Source organism: Entelurus aequoreus, linkage group LG22, assembly GCF_033978785.1.
Source record: "Entelurus aequoreus isolate RoL-2023_Sb linkage group LG22, RoL_Eaeq_v1.1, whole genome shotgun sequence".
Taxonomy (NCBI): domain Eukaryota; kingdom Metazoa; phylum Chordata; class Actinopteri; order Syngnathiformes; family Syngnathidae; genus Entelurus; species Entelurus aequoreus.
The window spans coordinates 26,812,743-26,829,878 of record NC_084752.1 but is presented as its reverse complement, the minus strand read 5'-3'; the positions used below and the strand labels follow the sequence as shown (position 1 = coordinate 26,829,878).

General features: G+C 36.3%; 2 protein-coding genes across 3 annotated transcripts in view; both read left to right on the top strand.

The window, feature by feature from the left end:
• Window positions 1-823: 823 nt before the first annotated feature.
• Window positions 824-10,718, top strand: nsmce1 (NSE1 homolog, SMC5-SMC6 complex component). Of its 2 annotated transcripts, none has more exons than XM_062033607.1 (7): window positions 824-1,219; window positions 1,290-1,411; window positions 6,924-7,001; window positions 7,128-7,271; window positions 8,857-8,973; window positions 9,178-9,245; window positions 9,328-10,718. In XM_062033607.1, the coding sequence occupies exons 1-6, from the start codon at window positions 1,102-1,104 to the stop codon at window positions 9,217-9,219; spliced, it is 621 nt and encodes a 206-aa protein (XP_061889591.1). In that variant the 5' UTR covers window positions 824-1,101; the 3' UTR covers window positions 9,220-9,245; window positions 9,328-10,718. The 2 variants fall into 2 exon arrangements, with proteins under 2 accessions (XP_061889591.1, XP_061889590.1); XM_062033606.1 differs by having other exon boundaries at window positions 9,119-9,245; window positions 9,328-10,337.
• A 294-nt stretch (window positions 10,719-11,012) lies between these two features.
• The window catches only part of caly (calcyon neuron-specific vesicular protein), a 34,243-nt gene continuing 28,119 nt past the window's right edge, over window positions 11,013-17,136 (top strand). The window contains exon 1 of the mRNA XM_062032354.1: window positions 11,013-11,568. The gene's annotated coding sequence lies outside the window, so the exon portion shown is untranslated. The remainder of the gene's footprint in view (window positions 11,569-17,136) is intronic.

Genomic DNA, 17,136 nt, shown 5'->3' with positions numbered 1-17,136 from the left:
GACCTTCATTTGTTATTGTCTAATAATAAAGTTATACTAATTTTATCTCAACAATTATGATCATTTTTTTTAACTTAAATATTTAAATGACATGAAACAAATCTTCAAACATTGCAAAAGCCCAGGGCCCCCCTGTGCTTGGGGCCCCGGTACAATATAAACCCTTTCTTTTTCTTTTTTTTTGTTGAATTTTATAAACCTTTATTTATAATATGCAACATTTGTATACAATCAAGAAATAAAAATAACCAAAACAAGTACAGAAACAGTACAATAACAGTACAAAACAGTGGCATGGGGGTTGTAAATTCAATAAAGTAACTAAAATAGAATGCAAAATTATATATATATATATATATATATATATATATATATATATATATATATATATATATATATATATATATATATATATATATATATATATATATATATATATATATATAAATGTAAAGCCATAGGCTTTACATTTAAATAAATTTAAATTTAAATAACATTTTTCCTGAGGGAACTCTCCTGAAGGAAACAATAAAGTACTATCTATCTATCTAAATTTGGAACACAGCATCATAGTCTTCACAGCTTTTTTGGTTGTTAGAGTTAGTGTTTTAAAGTAGAGTTATAATTATTTTTTAAAGGCACAAAAAACAGGTCGGGTATTGAGAAACTTACATTTATGAGTATAAAACTCAGCCAATTATATCCCCACTTTCCTCTTCCCTTGGAGTATTTGTCCCAACTACTCAACTAGTCAGCAAACTAAGTTGCATGTCTCGCCCCTGAGCAGCAGGTGGCGCACGATGGGTCACTCAAATGAAAGTCCACCCGGCGCAGAAACCAGAAGAAGAAAAAGGCGGAAACTAGTGTTTTACGCGTGTAATATTTCACCCAAGATGTTGACTATTTACAAATACATTTACATAATACATAAAGTTGTACATTTTAAGGAAAACTATTTGTAACGACTCGTCTTCGGGAGTGCGTTGCGTCCATTTGTCGAATTGTTGCTACTGTAAACTGTGATATCGTCTGTAATATCAACAAGCACACCGAGCTTCTTTTCCAGTTTTGACAAGTAACAATAATAACCATACAGGATCCATGGCATCGCAGATGGACGACAGCCATAGAAGGTTCCTGCAGGCCCTGATGCGCAGTGCTATTATTGACGAGCAAACTGCAAAGAAACTCCACCGCCATTGTTGTAGAGTACACGATAGTAAGTCATTGCACTAAAGATTACCGACTGCTGACACTAACGACCACTGTCTGATTTGTTGACATTGCAGCACGTTATGCCACCGGCCAACTAGATGACTATATAGACACCATCAACTCTCATCTGCAGCCGATGTTCATGCAGATTCGAAAGGGCATGTGCGAGGAGAGCGGCGTGCAGCACTACGCCTTGGTGAGCTGTTCAATCTTTTCATTGATTGATTGAGACTTTTATTAGTAGATTGCACAGTACAGTACATATTCCGTACAATTGACCACTAAATGGTAACACACGAATACGTTTTTTTAAGTGGACCACGACTTAAACAAGTTCAAAAACTTATTGGGGTGTTACCATTTAGTGGTCAATTGTACGGAATATGTACTGTACTGTGCAATCTACTAATAAAAGTCTCAATCAATTTTCAACTTGTTTAAGTCGGGGTCCACGTTAATCAATTCATGGTACAAATATATACTATCAGCATAATACAGTCATCACACCAGTTAATCATCAGAGTATATACATTGAATTATTTACATTATTTACAATCCGGGGGGTTGGATGTGGAGAGGGTTGGGGCGGAGGGGTTAGGTTTGGTTGGTATCAGCACTTCAGTCATCAACAATTATATCATCTGAGAAATGGACATTGAAACAGTGTAGGACTGACTTGGTAGGATATGTACAGCGAGCAGTGAACATAGTGAGCTCAGAAAGCATAAGAACAAGTACTGTATATACGTTTGGTTATTAACATTTGATTATTTACAATCCAGGGAGGGTGTTAGTCTAGGGTTGTAGTTGCCTGGAGGTGTTCTTTTAGTGCGGGTTTGAAGGAGTATAGAGATGCCCTTTCTTTTACACCTGTTGGGAGTGCATTCCATATTGATGTGGCATAGAAGGAGAATGAGTCAAGACCTTTGTTAGATCAGAATCTGGGTTTAACGTGGTTAGTGGAGCTCCCCCTGGTGTTGTGGTTATGGCGGTCATTTACGTTAAGGAAGTACTTTGACATGTACTTCGGTATCAGGGAGGTGTAGCGGAATTTATAGACTGGGCTCAGTGCAAGTTGTTTTACTCTGTCCTCCACCCTGAGCCAGCCCACTTTGGAGAAGTGGGTAGGAGTGAGGTGTGATCTGGGGTGGATGTCTAGAAGTAACCTGACTAGCTTGTTCTGGGATGTATGGAGTCTAGATTTGAGGGTTTTGGAGGTGCTGGGGTACCAGGAGGTGCATGCGTAATCGAAAAAGGGTTGAATGAGAGTTCCCGCTAGAATCTTCATGGTGCTTTTGTTGACCAGAGAGGAAGATTCATATTCTCTTCATGCCATATTATGCTCCTTCCAGTGCAGTTGTTTTTAGTTTTAGTTTGTATCCAATCAGAATTCAGCTAGCTTATGTTGCCATGCTGTACCAAATCTGCCAGACGTCTTCAGATTCAGCAATGCAGGCGTCTGTGCACTTTAAGTGAACAGGGACATACAGGTGATAGACAATCAGATCACGAGTTGTTGTCCGTAAGACCTTCTAGATGGCCTCACTTTGAACGTGACATTTAGGCGTCCTGTGATTGGATACTCATCGGGACCATTAGCGGATGAATTTGAGAACACATACAGTTGATAGACAGTTGCGATAGCCAATCAGATCACAAGTTGTTGACAGTACCGTATTTTTCGGACTATAAGTCGCAGTTTTTTTCTTAGTTTGGCCGGGGGTGTGACTTATACTCAGGAGCGACTTATGTGTGAAATTATTAACACATTACCGTAAAATATCAAATAATATTATTTAGCTCATTCACGTAAGAGACTAGACGTATAATGTTTCATGGGATTTAGCGATTAGGAGTGACAGATTGTTTGGTAAACGTATAGCATGTTCAATGTGTTATAGTTATTTGAATGACTCTTACCATAATATGTTACGTTAACATACCAGACACGTTCTCAGTTGGTTATTTATGCCTCATATAACGTACACTTATTCAGCCTGTTGTTCACTATTCTTTATTTATTTTAAATTGCCTTTCTTTGGGCTTTGTACCAAGGATGTTGTTGTGGCTTGTGCAGCCCTTTGAGACACTTGTGATTTAGGGCTGTATAAATAAACATTGACTGATTGATTGAAATTGCCTTTCAAATGTCTATTCTTGGTGTTGGGTTTTATCAAATAAATTTCCCCCAAAAATGGGACTTATACTCCAGTGCGACTTATATATGTTTTTTTCCTTCTTTATTATGCATTTTCGGCCGGTGCGACTTATACTCCGGAGCGACTTATGCTCCGAAAAATATGGTATATATTTTAATTGCTGATGCGTTTTAATGGATTTTTAAATGCTCCAGAAAATAACCCGTTTTGTATACTGTTGATGTGGTTCAATGCCCAGTAGGGTGTAAATGTGTTCCTGTATAGTATTTCTCCAGCAATGGTCATGTGGTGACATCAATTATGGTATTTTTAGAGGTAATCATTGAAGTCGGAGACCACTGAAGGCCTAGGTGGGAAACGCACGGCCCGCCACTGATTAAATCAATGTATTGGTGCTTGTGCCCCCTCAAAAGCAAAATAGTAATATGTAACATGCCTTTTAAAAAGAAAAACAAACTTTTAGATAATAAATATTGTATAAAAACAAGGCAAAGAATGTGATTATATTGTACAGCATATACCTTGGAGGGGACCTCCACGGTATCTCCTTCAGGCTGCTCCTCCGTCAAACACATCATTAGCAGATTTTACATATTTTCATGGATAAATGTCTGCTGTTAAGATATTATTTTAACATTCTTGCTTGGCGTTAGACTCATTCTGCTTCAGTATGGTGCATTGGTGCACTCCAACTGCTTCACCAGGTTAGCAAGCTGCATCCTCTGTCATGTTTTTTTATTATTTCTGTCTTTAATTAAATTAATATCATCCACTTTTTTCTTCTCAGGACTGTCCCTCACACTTGCTTTGAAAACAAAGTTAGTCCATCTCTGGCCATAAGCGAATGGTAGTGAGTAAGACCAGATGAGGTTCACTGTGACATTTGCTATGCCATCTAATGGCGGGGTGTTAGTAATTTAAATTTTTGCTTGTAACTTAAATCATAAGAATTAGCTGAGAGACAGCGCTTATCTCAAGACACTCTTAAGTTGGGGTATTCTTAAATTGAGGTACAACTGTAATATAAACAATAATATTATCAGTAATACATGGATTAAATAATTAATTGTATTAATACCACAAGACTAATATTATCAGGGGATCACCAGGAGAAAATGTTACTCATGTGCATAATAAACTCAAGTGTTACTATCACCAGCTGTTATCCATGCCTATATTTTTAATATTAATAATCTGTTCTATGATGTGTTAATAACTGGAATGCACATCATTAGATCCCATGGTATAGTGCTGTTATTCTACAAGCTCATGATGGTAGGTTTGTGTTTCACACTTGCTATTAGAGCTGCGAATCTTTGGGTGTCCCACAATTCGATTCAATATCGATTCTTGGGGTCACGATTCGATTATAAATCTATTTTTTTTTCCGATTCAACGCGATTCTCGATTCAAAAACGATATTTTTCTGATTCAAAACGATTCTCTATTCATTCAATAAATAGGATTTCAGCAGGATCTACCCCAGTCTGCTGACATGCAAGCAGAGTAGTAGATTTTTGTAAAAAGCTTTTATAATTGTAAAGGACAATGTTTTATCAACTGATTGCTATAATGTAAATTTGTTTCAACTATTAAATGAACCAAAAATATGACTTATTTTACCTTTGTGAAAATATTGGACACAGTGTGTTGTCAAGCTTATGAGATGGGATGCAAGTGTAAGCCACTGTGACACTATTGTTCATTTTTATTTTTTATTTTTTTTATAAATGTCTAATGATAATGTCAATGAGGAATTTTTAATCACTGCTATGTTGAAATTGTAACTAATATTGATACTGCTGTTGATAATATTCATTTTTGTTTCACTACTTTTGCATTGTTCTGTGTCGTGTTTGTGTCTCCTCTCAATTGCTCTGTTTATTGCAGTTCTGAGTGTTGCTGGGCCGGGTTTGGTTTTGGAATTGGATTGCATTGTTATGGTATTGCTGTGTATTGTTTTGTTGGATTGATTAATTAAAAAATTAATAAAAATAAAATTTAAAATTAAAAAAATAAATGGAAAAAAACCCTATGATTTTTGAAAAATGAGAATCGATACTGAATCGCACAACGTGAGAATCGCGATTTGAATTCGAATCGATTTTTTCCCACACCCCTACTTGCTATATTAACTTACACTGCTTATAATTTATTAAACACAGACAGGAAGAAGCAATCTCCAATGTTAAATGGTCACTGAATGAAGCCCTTGATAGGAGTACCTGTTTGTTTACACTAAATGAGTTTACGCAAAGGTACTGATTGTAAGCGACATGTTTATATTTAGCTTCTTACCAACTCAGTATTTTATGAAGTAACTTACCACTAACATAATTTAACTCAGTTATTATGTTGGGTGGGAAAACTTCGCCGCTTTGCCCTGCTGCCATTTTTAAGCTAATGTAGTATGTCTCTGGAGGTGTGCGTATAAGGGTGTGCGCAGTTGGTGTAACTTTGTGCTTGTTCCGTGTGCAAGTTGTTCAGAAAATAACACACCAGCTTAATGTCCTTTTATAGCGATTGGGGAGGACTGAAACATGGTGTAGTGCAGACCTGGGCAAATTAAGGCCCGGGGGCCACATGCGGCTCGTCAAGCTTTTCAATCTGGCCCGCCGGACATTCCCAAATATTTTTTTTAGATCTCTAAGATGGAAAGTGTAGCTGCCATTATGTTGTGCAGTGATGTTTTCTAATGACCGTAAGTCTTCAACTATAGAAAGTATTTCAATGGTTGAAATCTGCGCTTTTGCATGATATACCAGTTAATATGGTCATCTATTTAGTTACTATAGTAATCTAATTAGTTACTATGGTCATCTAATTAGTTACTATGGTCATCTAATTAGTTACTATGGTAATGTAAGCAGCTCAGACGAGGCACCAAGCAGTGTGGGTGGGGAGTGTTTCCACAGAGTGTTTCCAGAGCCTGAAATGTGGGTGTCAGGGACAGACGCGGAAGGAGATTTTTACAACAAAGTTCTAAAGCTTAGTGATATATCACATATATCAGATTGTAGGTGGGTTTTTTTTTTTTACCCTTTGCGTTCATATTTCGTTGTTTGTTGCATTTTTGTTGCGTTTTCGCTTTGTTGTAAAATATGTCATATGTTCATATGTTGTCAATATTCAGTGTTTTATCGTTCATAGTTAATATTGTAAATCCCACATTCTTTATTTACATGTACATTCTGGGTGTCTCATTCAGTAAAAACAATTTTAATTCCATTCCGTTTTTTAAGGCGGTCTTTAGCATTCAATCAGACATTATTGTGAGGTTTTGTATTAGTGTTCCTAAAAACCGATATACCGGCCCCAGACACATTTTTCCTTTAAATTTGGCCCCCGAGCCAAAATAATTGCCCAGGCCTGGTGTAGTGGAACCTTTGCGTTTTTAATCACAATTAATTGTTGCATCCCTTGCTAACCGTTCCCGAGTCAAACAGTCACCACCATAAATGACTATTAAACAGCACAGGCAATTTTAATTAGCAAGTTCTAAACATATGCTATAAAAAGACTGTAATTGATCATCTAAATCTTGTCCAGGTTAACATGTCTGAGACAGACATCACCAGAATGACATCCGATTACGCCGACCATGAGTTGGAGCTCTTCAGGAAAATTGTGCGTTGAATTATTAAGTATACCAACTATTTTGTGTTATTTTTGCTCCCATCTCTCATATGCACATTCATTCTACCCAAAAGTCTGAAACCTAAATTGTTACATGTAAACACTGTTCCTGTTAAGATGGATCTGATTGTGGACGCTGACTTTGGCACGGCCTCCTCCACGGAAATTCTGAATTGTGCCCTCACACTAAACAAAAAGCCGAAGAAGAAAGACACAGAACAGCTGCTGAATCGACTTGTGCATGACAGTTGGCTCACGGAGGTAAAAATCACACTACATTTTTGTAACTGATAAAACTGTCATCTCTTGCTTCTTGTTTATTTTTCTTTTACTGACAACCTTTTTCTCGCTTCTTTCATTATAAGGTCTTTATTACCTTTGTAAAGCCACATTCTCTTGTACAGTTGGTCCTTGGGTTCCATTCCTATCCCAGAATCAGCTTTAAGGCTTAAAGAGTTTATTGTCATGTGCACAATAGAAACATGTTTAATCTGTACCATGACATTATTTATTTGTTGTCCACACTATCGCGCAGTACAGTAAAGAAGGAAGGTAATAATATAAAAAAATAAAATACACTACCGTTCAAAAGTTTGGGGTCACCCAAACAACTTTGTGGAATAGCCTTCATTTCTAAGAACAAGAATAGACTGTCGAGTTTCAGATGAAAGTTCTCTTTTTCTGGCCATTTTGAGCGTTTAATTGACCCCACAAATGTGATGCTCCAGAAACTCAATCTGCTCAAAGGAAGGTCAGTTTTGTAGCTTCTGTAATGAGCTAAACTGTTTTCAGATGTGTGAACATGATTGCACAAGGGTTTTCTAATCATCAATTAGCCTTCTGAGCCAATGAGCAAACACATTGTACCATTAGAATACTGGATTGATAGTTGCTGGAAATGGGCCTCTATACACCTATGTAGATATTGCACCAAAAACCAGACATTTGCAGCTAGAATAGTCATTTACCACATTAGCAATGTATAGAGTGTATTTCTTTAAAGTTAAGACTAGTTTAAAGTTATCTTCATTGAAAAGTACAGTGCTTTTCCTTCAAAAATAAGGACATTTCAATGTGACCCCAAACTTTTGAACGGTAGTGTAAATACAAATAAAATGACAATATTTTATGCAAGAAATGTGCTGAGAAGGTGACAATGTTTATATTGTGTATAAGTGTACAGAAAAATGTAAGATGGATTAAAAAAAATATATGTTACAAAAATGTAAATGGAATCAGCACAATACAGTACAGTATAACAAAGTATCCATCCATCCATTTTCTACCGCTTGTCCCTTTCGGGGTGGCGGGGGGGTCGCTGTAGCCTATCTCAGCTGCATTCAGGTGGTAGGCGGGGTACACCCTGGACAAGTCGCCACCTCATTATATATCGTAATAACTTTCTAAAACAAATACTTACATGTGATGCCTTTCAAGGCGCAAACAACACAAAGCTTACATATAGTTGAAAAAATGCAGCTTTCAGCAAAGATGTGAGTGAGAAACTGATTTCCAACCCTGGCCATCAGCAGATTATTAATGCAGTAGATTCTTAAAAAAGTTGAGTGCTGTCCTAGACATGATCTTTGGCTAACTTTTTTGCAGAAGGCCCTTTAAACAGAGATTGCTCCTGTAACTCTTGACAAAATAAAGAGACCAAAATCAATACTCTCCTATAGAGGACGCTGGTGCTCTGGAATGAACAAAATAAGACTAAAAGTCCTGTCCCCTGTTCCTTGGTTTTCTGGAAACATCCCTAAAACAATTTTGTTGAATATCCCTGGTGTACACACCCTTTTAAAGTTATTTGCTGTTGTTTTTTTCTTACAGTAGTTTTTCTCTTTAGAGACAGGGTGAATACTGCCTGTCCACCAGATGTATTATTGAGATGGACTCATACATTCGCACCATGTATCAGAATCAGGTCAAACAGTGTCACATCTGTCGCAACATCGCCTTCCAGGTGAATCTCTCCAATGTTTTTGCTCTTCTATCCTTTTAAAAATGACAATAATATTACCTTTTATTACATAGTTACACTGAAGACTGTGGTCTTTAATACTTCTGTGTCATGCCTAATGAGCAATTGACTCGATTTCTTTTTTTAGTGTCAAATCTGTGAGAATCCAATATGTGGAGTTAAAATACACAACCCATGTGTGGCCAGATTCTTCAGAGGAGCAACAGAGCCTCGGTGCCCTGCCTGTGAGGATTTTTGGCCGCATGAGATCCCCCGTGAGTGCATTATCATATACCGACATACAGTACACACGCCATTTTTTCATTAAAAATAATCATATTCTTTTATCAATTCCAGAAATTGAGGAACGTCCAGCCAATGAAGACCTGTGAATCACTTTTGTTAAAAAAAAGTTTATATTTTGAAACATACAATACACAATTTGGTTGTGTTTGTAATTTGTGTTTTAATAACATCGTCATCAAGATTAACATTAAAGATTAAAGTACCAATGATTGTCACACACACACTAGATGTGGTGAAATTTGTCCTCTGCATTTGACCCATCCCCTTGGGGAGCAGTGGGCAGCAGCGGCGCCGCGCCCGGGAATCATTTTGGTGATTTAACCCCCAACTCCAACCCTTGATGCTGAGTGCCAAGCAGGGAGGAAACGGGTCCCATTTTTATAGTCTTTGGTATGACTCGGCTGGGATTTGAACTCCAACCTACCGATCTCAGGGCGGACACTCTAACCACTAACATATCCGAACCTCTTTTAAAACTGTTAAGGAAGCAAAAAATTTCAAGTTATAAAAAAACTTGGAGGCTTGCAACATTTGTAGTAAAATACCTCAGAAATGTGCTAGTTTGTGCTCCAAAAGATGCTGATATTACCCAGCAACCTTTTATTCGCATTCCCTCTTGGTGGCAACATTATGTAGTAGTTTTACATAAAAATAACAGCACTGGAAATATGTTTTTTCTTGAAAGCCTCTCTGGGGGAGCTCAGGACACATTATTGCTGTCATGTAACAAAGATGCAAATACTAAACATTTTAAATTCATACTTACAGGTATTGAATGTGGCTGCTATGTGGCCTACTGCACGCATGATGGCGCTGTTGGTAAAATAGTTGATGGAACTGGCACTATTGACAACTTTCTGAAGAGTTAAACAACACATAAATGGTTATGTATGATCTCTTTATGATTATTTATAGTCTCTCAATTTGTTTTGTAAATTATATTTTCCTAATGCTTTACCTAAAGCCACAAGAAATGTAACACATAAGCTAATATTGGAATATATTTAAATTTGTATTCAGTATAACAATAACAACTCACCAGAAGATCATCAATGCATATGAAAATGGTATACAGTATTACCAAGTTACTATATTTTACACTGAAGGTATTTTTCATTTATTTAGTTGTTCCTCTTATTTATTTTAGGTATCTAATAACATTAAATAGCAATGATTGCCTAAATGTATATGTTTATTTCAACAAATGATAATTAGTCCATTGCCTAATAATATTCCTAACTATGCATTTAGAAAATGTATACAATGAGGGATGAAATCGTCCACACTTTATGGAATATACTGTACACTGAAATTGTGTTAAACAAAAACAAAACTATCATTCGGTCAACTTCCATAAATTATTTATTCTTTCTAGAAGCCACCATTGTTCGGTTCAAAATTACCATCAAGTTTTTAATTAACAGTAGGTAGTGGACTATTTTGCTCAATCACTCAATTGCAGGTATTGTATTTCCATCTTCTTGTAATACTTTACAATAATAAGTATTATCTTGAATGTGTTAAATTCATATATTTTATTTTATTTATATATGAATAAGCAGATAAACAGTTATTGACCTACAAAACCGTCTGACTAAACATTTTCCTTAACTTATTAATGCTACTAATGTAAATTGCAGTCAGTTAAATTTGGGAATAGATAAAAAAACAAACTACAAAATACATAGTTAAAACTAATATGTTTGCAAATCAGCATGAATAAATAATTCTCAGGAAAAAAAAAGTGTACAAATTAAAATACCTTATTTCCTTAGTCACAGTGTTTGTTCTTTAGCCTAATTGTCATTTGAATGACTTTTGTCTGTGTGTGTGTTGTTTCCCTTGACAACAAACCAGGACTGTCGGCCTCTCACACTGTGTGCATGGCACCGCTGTCTCGGGAAAGACAACCACTAGACAACTCGCCTTGATGCCCCCCCTTCCCTCCCACACACACACACCAAGAAAAGGTCAAAATAATAAATGTAGCCTCAATTGATGGTTTGGCAGAGGGGGGGCGTCAGTGCAAATTTTTGGACGAGAGCTCCTCCAAAGGACTAATGAATTCATATATCTGAGCATGGCCAATGAGGGGAAACAGCATGGCCTCTTTTTCCCAATGAAAAGGTTGAACTAAATCTACTGCAGAGCCTCTCAAAGCCATCACACTCCTAAACAAACTTGCCTGCTTAAACCTCTTTTTCTCTTGCAGACGTACATCTTTATACACGCCATCTCCCAGTGAGCAGAGCCAGATTAACATGGATCAGTGTGTCGACTCGTCCCTTTGTGGTATGTCACTAAAATGGTTAAATTGTCTGTTCACACCCGAGTAATTCTGGCTAAATGAGGGCCTTAAACAGAATTTTATTTTTAGCTCACCCCTCCATTCCAAATTTTTTCACAGTTTTTTATTTATGTGAAACAATTTATATTCAAACTTGAATTTAATTTGATGCATGTTTTGTCATGGGGGAAACGTTTTTTAATAACTTTTTTTTGGTAAAAAAAAAAAACACAATTTACCAATAATTAAAACTAGAGGTGGGTATCTTTGGTCATATCACAAGTCGATCCGATTCCCGATTTAACACAATTATTGATTCAAACCGTTTCTCGCAATGTTTTATTTGGTATAGTAATTATAATAAACATTTTTCAAAACAGGTTAATGGTTACAAAACCTACTTTTGGTTGCTTACGTATGACGTACATGCGCAGCGAGTAAGCATGGCAATGGCCTAAAAGCGTCTTTCTAAAACTTGATTCTTACAACAAAATTACAGGGGAAAAAACAGTTAATAAACACCCGATTTAGAAATAAATAAATAGAAATCGCGATTCGGATGAAATTATTTTTTTTCTGAGCAGCCCTAATTAAAACATACATTTGCATATATTACTGACATATCGCTGGCAGCACAATAAGTATGTACAGGGAACTAGTGTTGTCCCGATACCAATATTTTGGTACCGGTACCAAAATTATTTAGATACTTTTCGGTACTAAATCTTACGGTACATTAAACATATGTTTCTTATTGCAAGTTTGTCCTTAAATTATATAGTGAACATACAAGAAAACTTGTCTTTTAGTAGTAAGTAAGCAAACAAATACTCCTAATTTAGCTGCTGACATATGCAGTAACATATTGTGTCATTTTCCATTCTATTATTTTGTCAAAATTATTAAGGACAAGAGGTAGAAAATGAATGGTTAATGTATTTGTTCTTTACTGTTAATATCTGCTTACTTTCCCTTTTAACATGTTCTATCTACACTTCTGTTAACATGTAATAATCACTTATTCTTCTGTTGTTTGATACTTTACATTAGTTTTGGGTGATATCACAAATTTGGGTATCAATCCGATATCAAGTAGTTACAGGATCATACATTGGTCATATTCAAAGTCCTCATGTGTCCAGGGACATATTTCCTGAGTTTATAAACATAATATAAATGTTTTTAAAACGAAAGTAGATGTTGTGATGCCAAAAAATATTGACGTAATCATAGTAGTATCGACTAGATATGCTACTGTACTTGGTATCATTACAGTGGATGTTAGGTGTAGAGCCACCAATGGCGTTTGTTTACATTTTGACGCCGGTGAGCTACGGTGTGTAGGGGGGGCACCGGTACTTTTCAGAGGCGGTATAGTACCAAAAATGATTAATTAGTATCGCGGTACTATACTAATACCGGTATATCGTACAACCCTACAGGAAACTATGCAATTATAATCTGATCACTGATGGAGTAGGAAGGGGCTAGGAATATGTTTGCGTAAAATTTCATATGATGTGCCCCGTCATTCATTAGTTGCCATTTTACGCTTATACACACAAAACAGGGTCTCCACGGATCGTTAAACCCTACGTGGAGCGCGTGATCAACGCCATATTAAAGAAACATACTTATTTTAATTTTGCATCTTTAGCCCCTACAAATAAATGAACTATCCAGAATTGTGGTATACATTTGTTGTAACAAACAAACAGAATGTAAAAAATAAATAAATAAAAATAGCATTAAAAAAAGTTCATAAGATCATTTGTATTTGGAAATAAGCAGTCATGGGAGAGTGAAGCCTTTATGGATCACAAACGAAAATGTTGCTGCATGGTGACATGGTCATGACTTGTCTTGAATGGGTCCTCAGTGTACGGTTGTGGTCTGATGTTTACATTTACTCATCATGGAAAGGGATGTCAAATCACTTTTGGGTTTTTAATGATATATTTGAATTTGTAAAATGGTGGTTTAGAAACAAGTTACAACCGGGTGACTTCTAGAAAGTACATAACATAACAAGCTAGTCTTTTAAACGGTGTACAGTACTGGTGTTCTGACGAAACATGCATCATGCGTTATTGTGTTAGGGGGCGTACCAGTCGACTGACAGAAAAGCAAGCCCTAATTAGCAACAGTAGGTGAAAAAACCCGCAAACAAACTTAAATAACTTTGGACAAAAACAAGCCCAAATTTGCTTATAATAAGCTGACTTGACAATCATTCAAGCCAATTGTTTTGAAAATGGGTTTATTCCTTTGAAGCTTCAGTTTTAGTTACTTCTCCTGGCAAAGTGTCATTTTTCAGTCAATTTAGGCAGATTAGGCAATTTATGACATATAAAAATGTTAAATGATGACTGAATTATTTTCTCAAAATGTTTATGGGAAAGGTGTAGGGAAAAGCATAGGTTGGTTGTGTTTGTGTAACAGATGATTTCTGGATTATGGACACTTCTGGAACATTGGCATTTCATAAAGATTTTTATTTAAGAACATTATTTTTTTCTTTAGCTTTTGGATTGAGTGTTTTTTCAAATCAGAAAGACTTTTGTGGCTCCATGAAGATCCAAAAGGGTTAAAAGTAACAGCAAAAAAACATCACACTCGCCTGCTCTTTGGTACGGGATCAAATACTTATTTACCTCATTAAGATAAAAATTATATTACATATTTATTCACATTATGTACAATAAAGATCAGTGTTCAAAATCAGCAAGGGGTCCAATACTCATTTCTCTCCCTGTATTATTAATGAATTTACATAATGTAAAGTTGTTTTTACTATTGAGTATAAACAACCCCTGCACAAAATATGGAATCACCAGACTTGGAGGATGTTCATTCAGTTATTTAGTTTAGTAGAAAAAAAAGATAACAGATATGACACAAAACTATAGTTATTTCAAATGGCAACTTTCTGGCGTTAAGAAACACTAAAATAAATCAAGAATATAACTTGTGGTAGTCAGTAACAGTTTCATTTATAGATCAAGCAAAGTAAAAAAAAAAATGGAATCATCTTGTAAACATGAATCTCCGAAACTAACAGCTGTTATAGATTAAATCTGTCCATTAGTCTGAAGTTAAAAAAGAGTGTTCACACCTTGGAGAGCTGTAGTACGAGGTGGACTGACATGAATCAAAGCTCCAATGCAATTAAAACCAAGGGAGATTCTGGAAGGTAAATCATCAAGCAATGTTGCAAACAATGTTGATTGTTAACAGTCAGCTGTGTCTAAAATCTGGACCAAGTACAAACAACATCTTTAAAAGGCAAGTACACTGGTAGACCAAAGAAAACATCAAAGCAACAAGACAGAAAACATAAAGCAATATGTCTTGAAAACAGATAATGCACAGTAAAGCAAATGAAGAACAAATGGGCGGAAATTTGAGTCACCGTCTGTGAATGAACTATAAGAAACTGCATGAAGTAAATGGGACTTAAAGGGGAACTGCACTTTTTTGGAGTTTTGCTTATCGTTCACAATCATTATAAAAGACATGATGATGGATATAACTTGTTTTTTTTAATGTATTCTAAAAGTAAATAAATGCGATCAAAAGTCCGCTTACAATGGAGCCTATGGAAGCCGCTTTATTCTGCCTTTAAAGCCCTATAACATCCAAACACCTCCATTCGGGTTTTATATACATGTTGTAAGTTTATATGTAATGTAATAACAGGCACATTTATAATAACTTTTAATATTTATGTACTGTGCTCATTTTAAGCATACCAGGCGCATTATTTTGAAAAACGCATCTGCGACGTTTGCTTTTTTCCAACTCCATCACTGATTATTTTTCAGTCCTTTTGTCATCCATAGTTGATTGTTTTTCTTTAGCTTCTTACTAAGTTGTTTCAGTGGATAATGTTTGTCATAAAGCATCTCGAAAGTATAAAACAAATTACCATATACACTACCGTTCAAAAGTTTGGGGTCACCCAAACAATTTTGTGGAATAGCCTTCATTTCTAAGAACAAGAATAGACTGTCGAGTTTCAGATGAAAGTTCTCTTTTTCTGGCCATTTTGAGCGTTTAATTGACCCCACAAATGTGATGCTCCAGAAACTCAATCTGCTTAAAGGAAGGTCAGTTTTGTAGCTTTTGTAACGAGCTAAACTGTTTTCAGATGTGTGAACATGATTGCACAAGGGTTTTCTAATCATCAATTAGCCTTCTGAGCCAATGAGCAAACACATTGTACCATTAGAACACTAGAGTGATAGTTGCTGGAAATGGGCCTCTATACACCTATGTAGATATTGCACCAAAAACCAGACATTTGCAGCTAGAATAGTCATTTACCACATTAGGAATGTATAGAGTGTATTTCTTTAAAGGTAAGACTAGTTTAAAGTTATCTTCATTGAAAATAAGGACATTTCAATGTGACCCCAAACTTTTGAACGGTAGTGTACATCATCTACAAACCCCGTTTCCATATGAGTTGGTAAATTGCGTTAGATGTAAATATAAACGGAATACAATGATTTGCAAATCATTTTCAACCCATATTCAGTTGAATATGCTACAAAGACAACATATTTGATGTTCAAACTGATAAACATTTTTTTTTTGCAAATAATCATTAACTTTAGAATTTGATGCCAGCAACACGTGACAAAGAAGTTGGGAAAGGTGGCAATAAATACTGATAAAGTTGAGGAATGCTCATCAAACACTTATTTGGAACATCCCACAGGTGAACAGGCAAATTGGGAACAGGTGGGTGCCATGATTGGGTATAAAAGTAGATTCCATGAAATGCTCAGTCATTCACAAACAAGGATGGGGCGAGGGTCACCACTTTGTCAACAAATGCGTGAGCAAATTGTTGAACAATTTAAGAAAAACCTTTCTCAACCAGCTATTGCAAGGAATTTAGGGATTTCACCATCTACGGTCCGTAATATCATCAAAGGGTTCAGAGAATCTGGAGAAATCACTGCACGTAAGCAGCTAAGCCCGTGACCTTCGATCCCTCTGGCTGTACTGCATCAACAAGCGACATCAGTGTGTAAAGGATATCACCACATGGGCTCAGGAACACTTCAGAAACCCACTGTCAGTAACTACAGTTGGTCGCTACATCTGTAAATGCAAGTTAAAACTCTCCTATGCAAGGCAAAAAGTGTTTATCAACAACACCCAGAAACGCCGTCGGCTTCGCTGGGCCTGAGCTCATCTAAGATGGACTGATACAAAGTGGAAAAGTGTTCTGTGGTCTGACGAGTCCACATTTCAAATTGTTTTTGGAAACTGTGGACGTCGTGTCCTCCGGACCAAAGAGGAAAAGAACCATCCGGATTGTTATAGGCGCAAAGTTGAAAAGCCAGCATCTGTGATGGTATGGAGGTGTATTAGTGCCCAAGACATGGGTAACTTACACATCTGTGAAGGCGCCATTAATGCTGAAAGGTGAATACAGGTTTTGGAGCAACATATGTTGCCATCCAAGCAACGTTACCATGGACGCCCCTGCTTATTTCAGCAAGACAATGCCAAGCCACATGTTACATCAACGTGGCTTCATAGTAAAAGAGTGCGGGTAC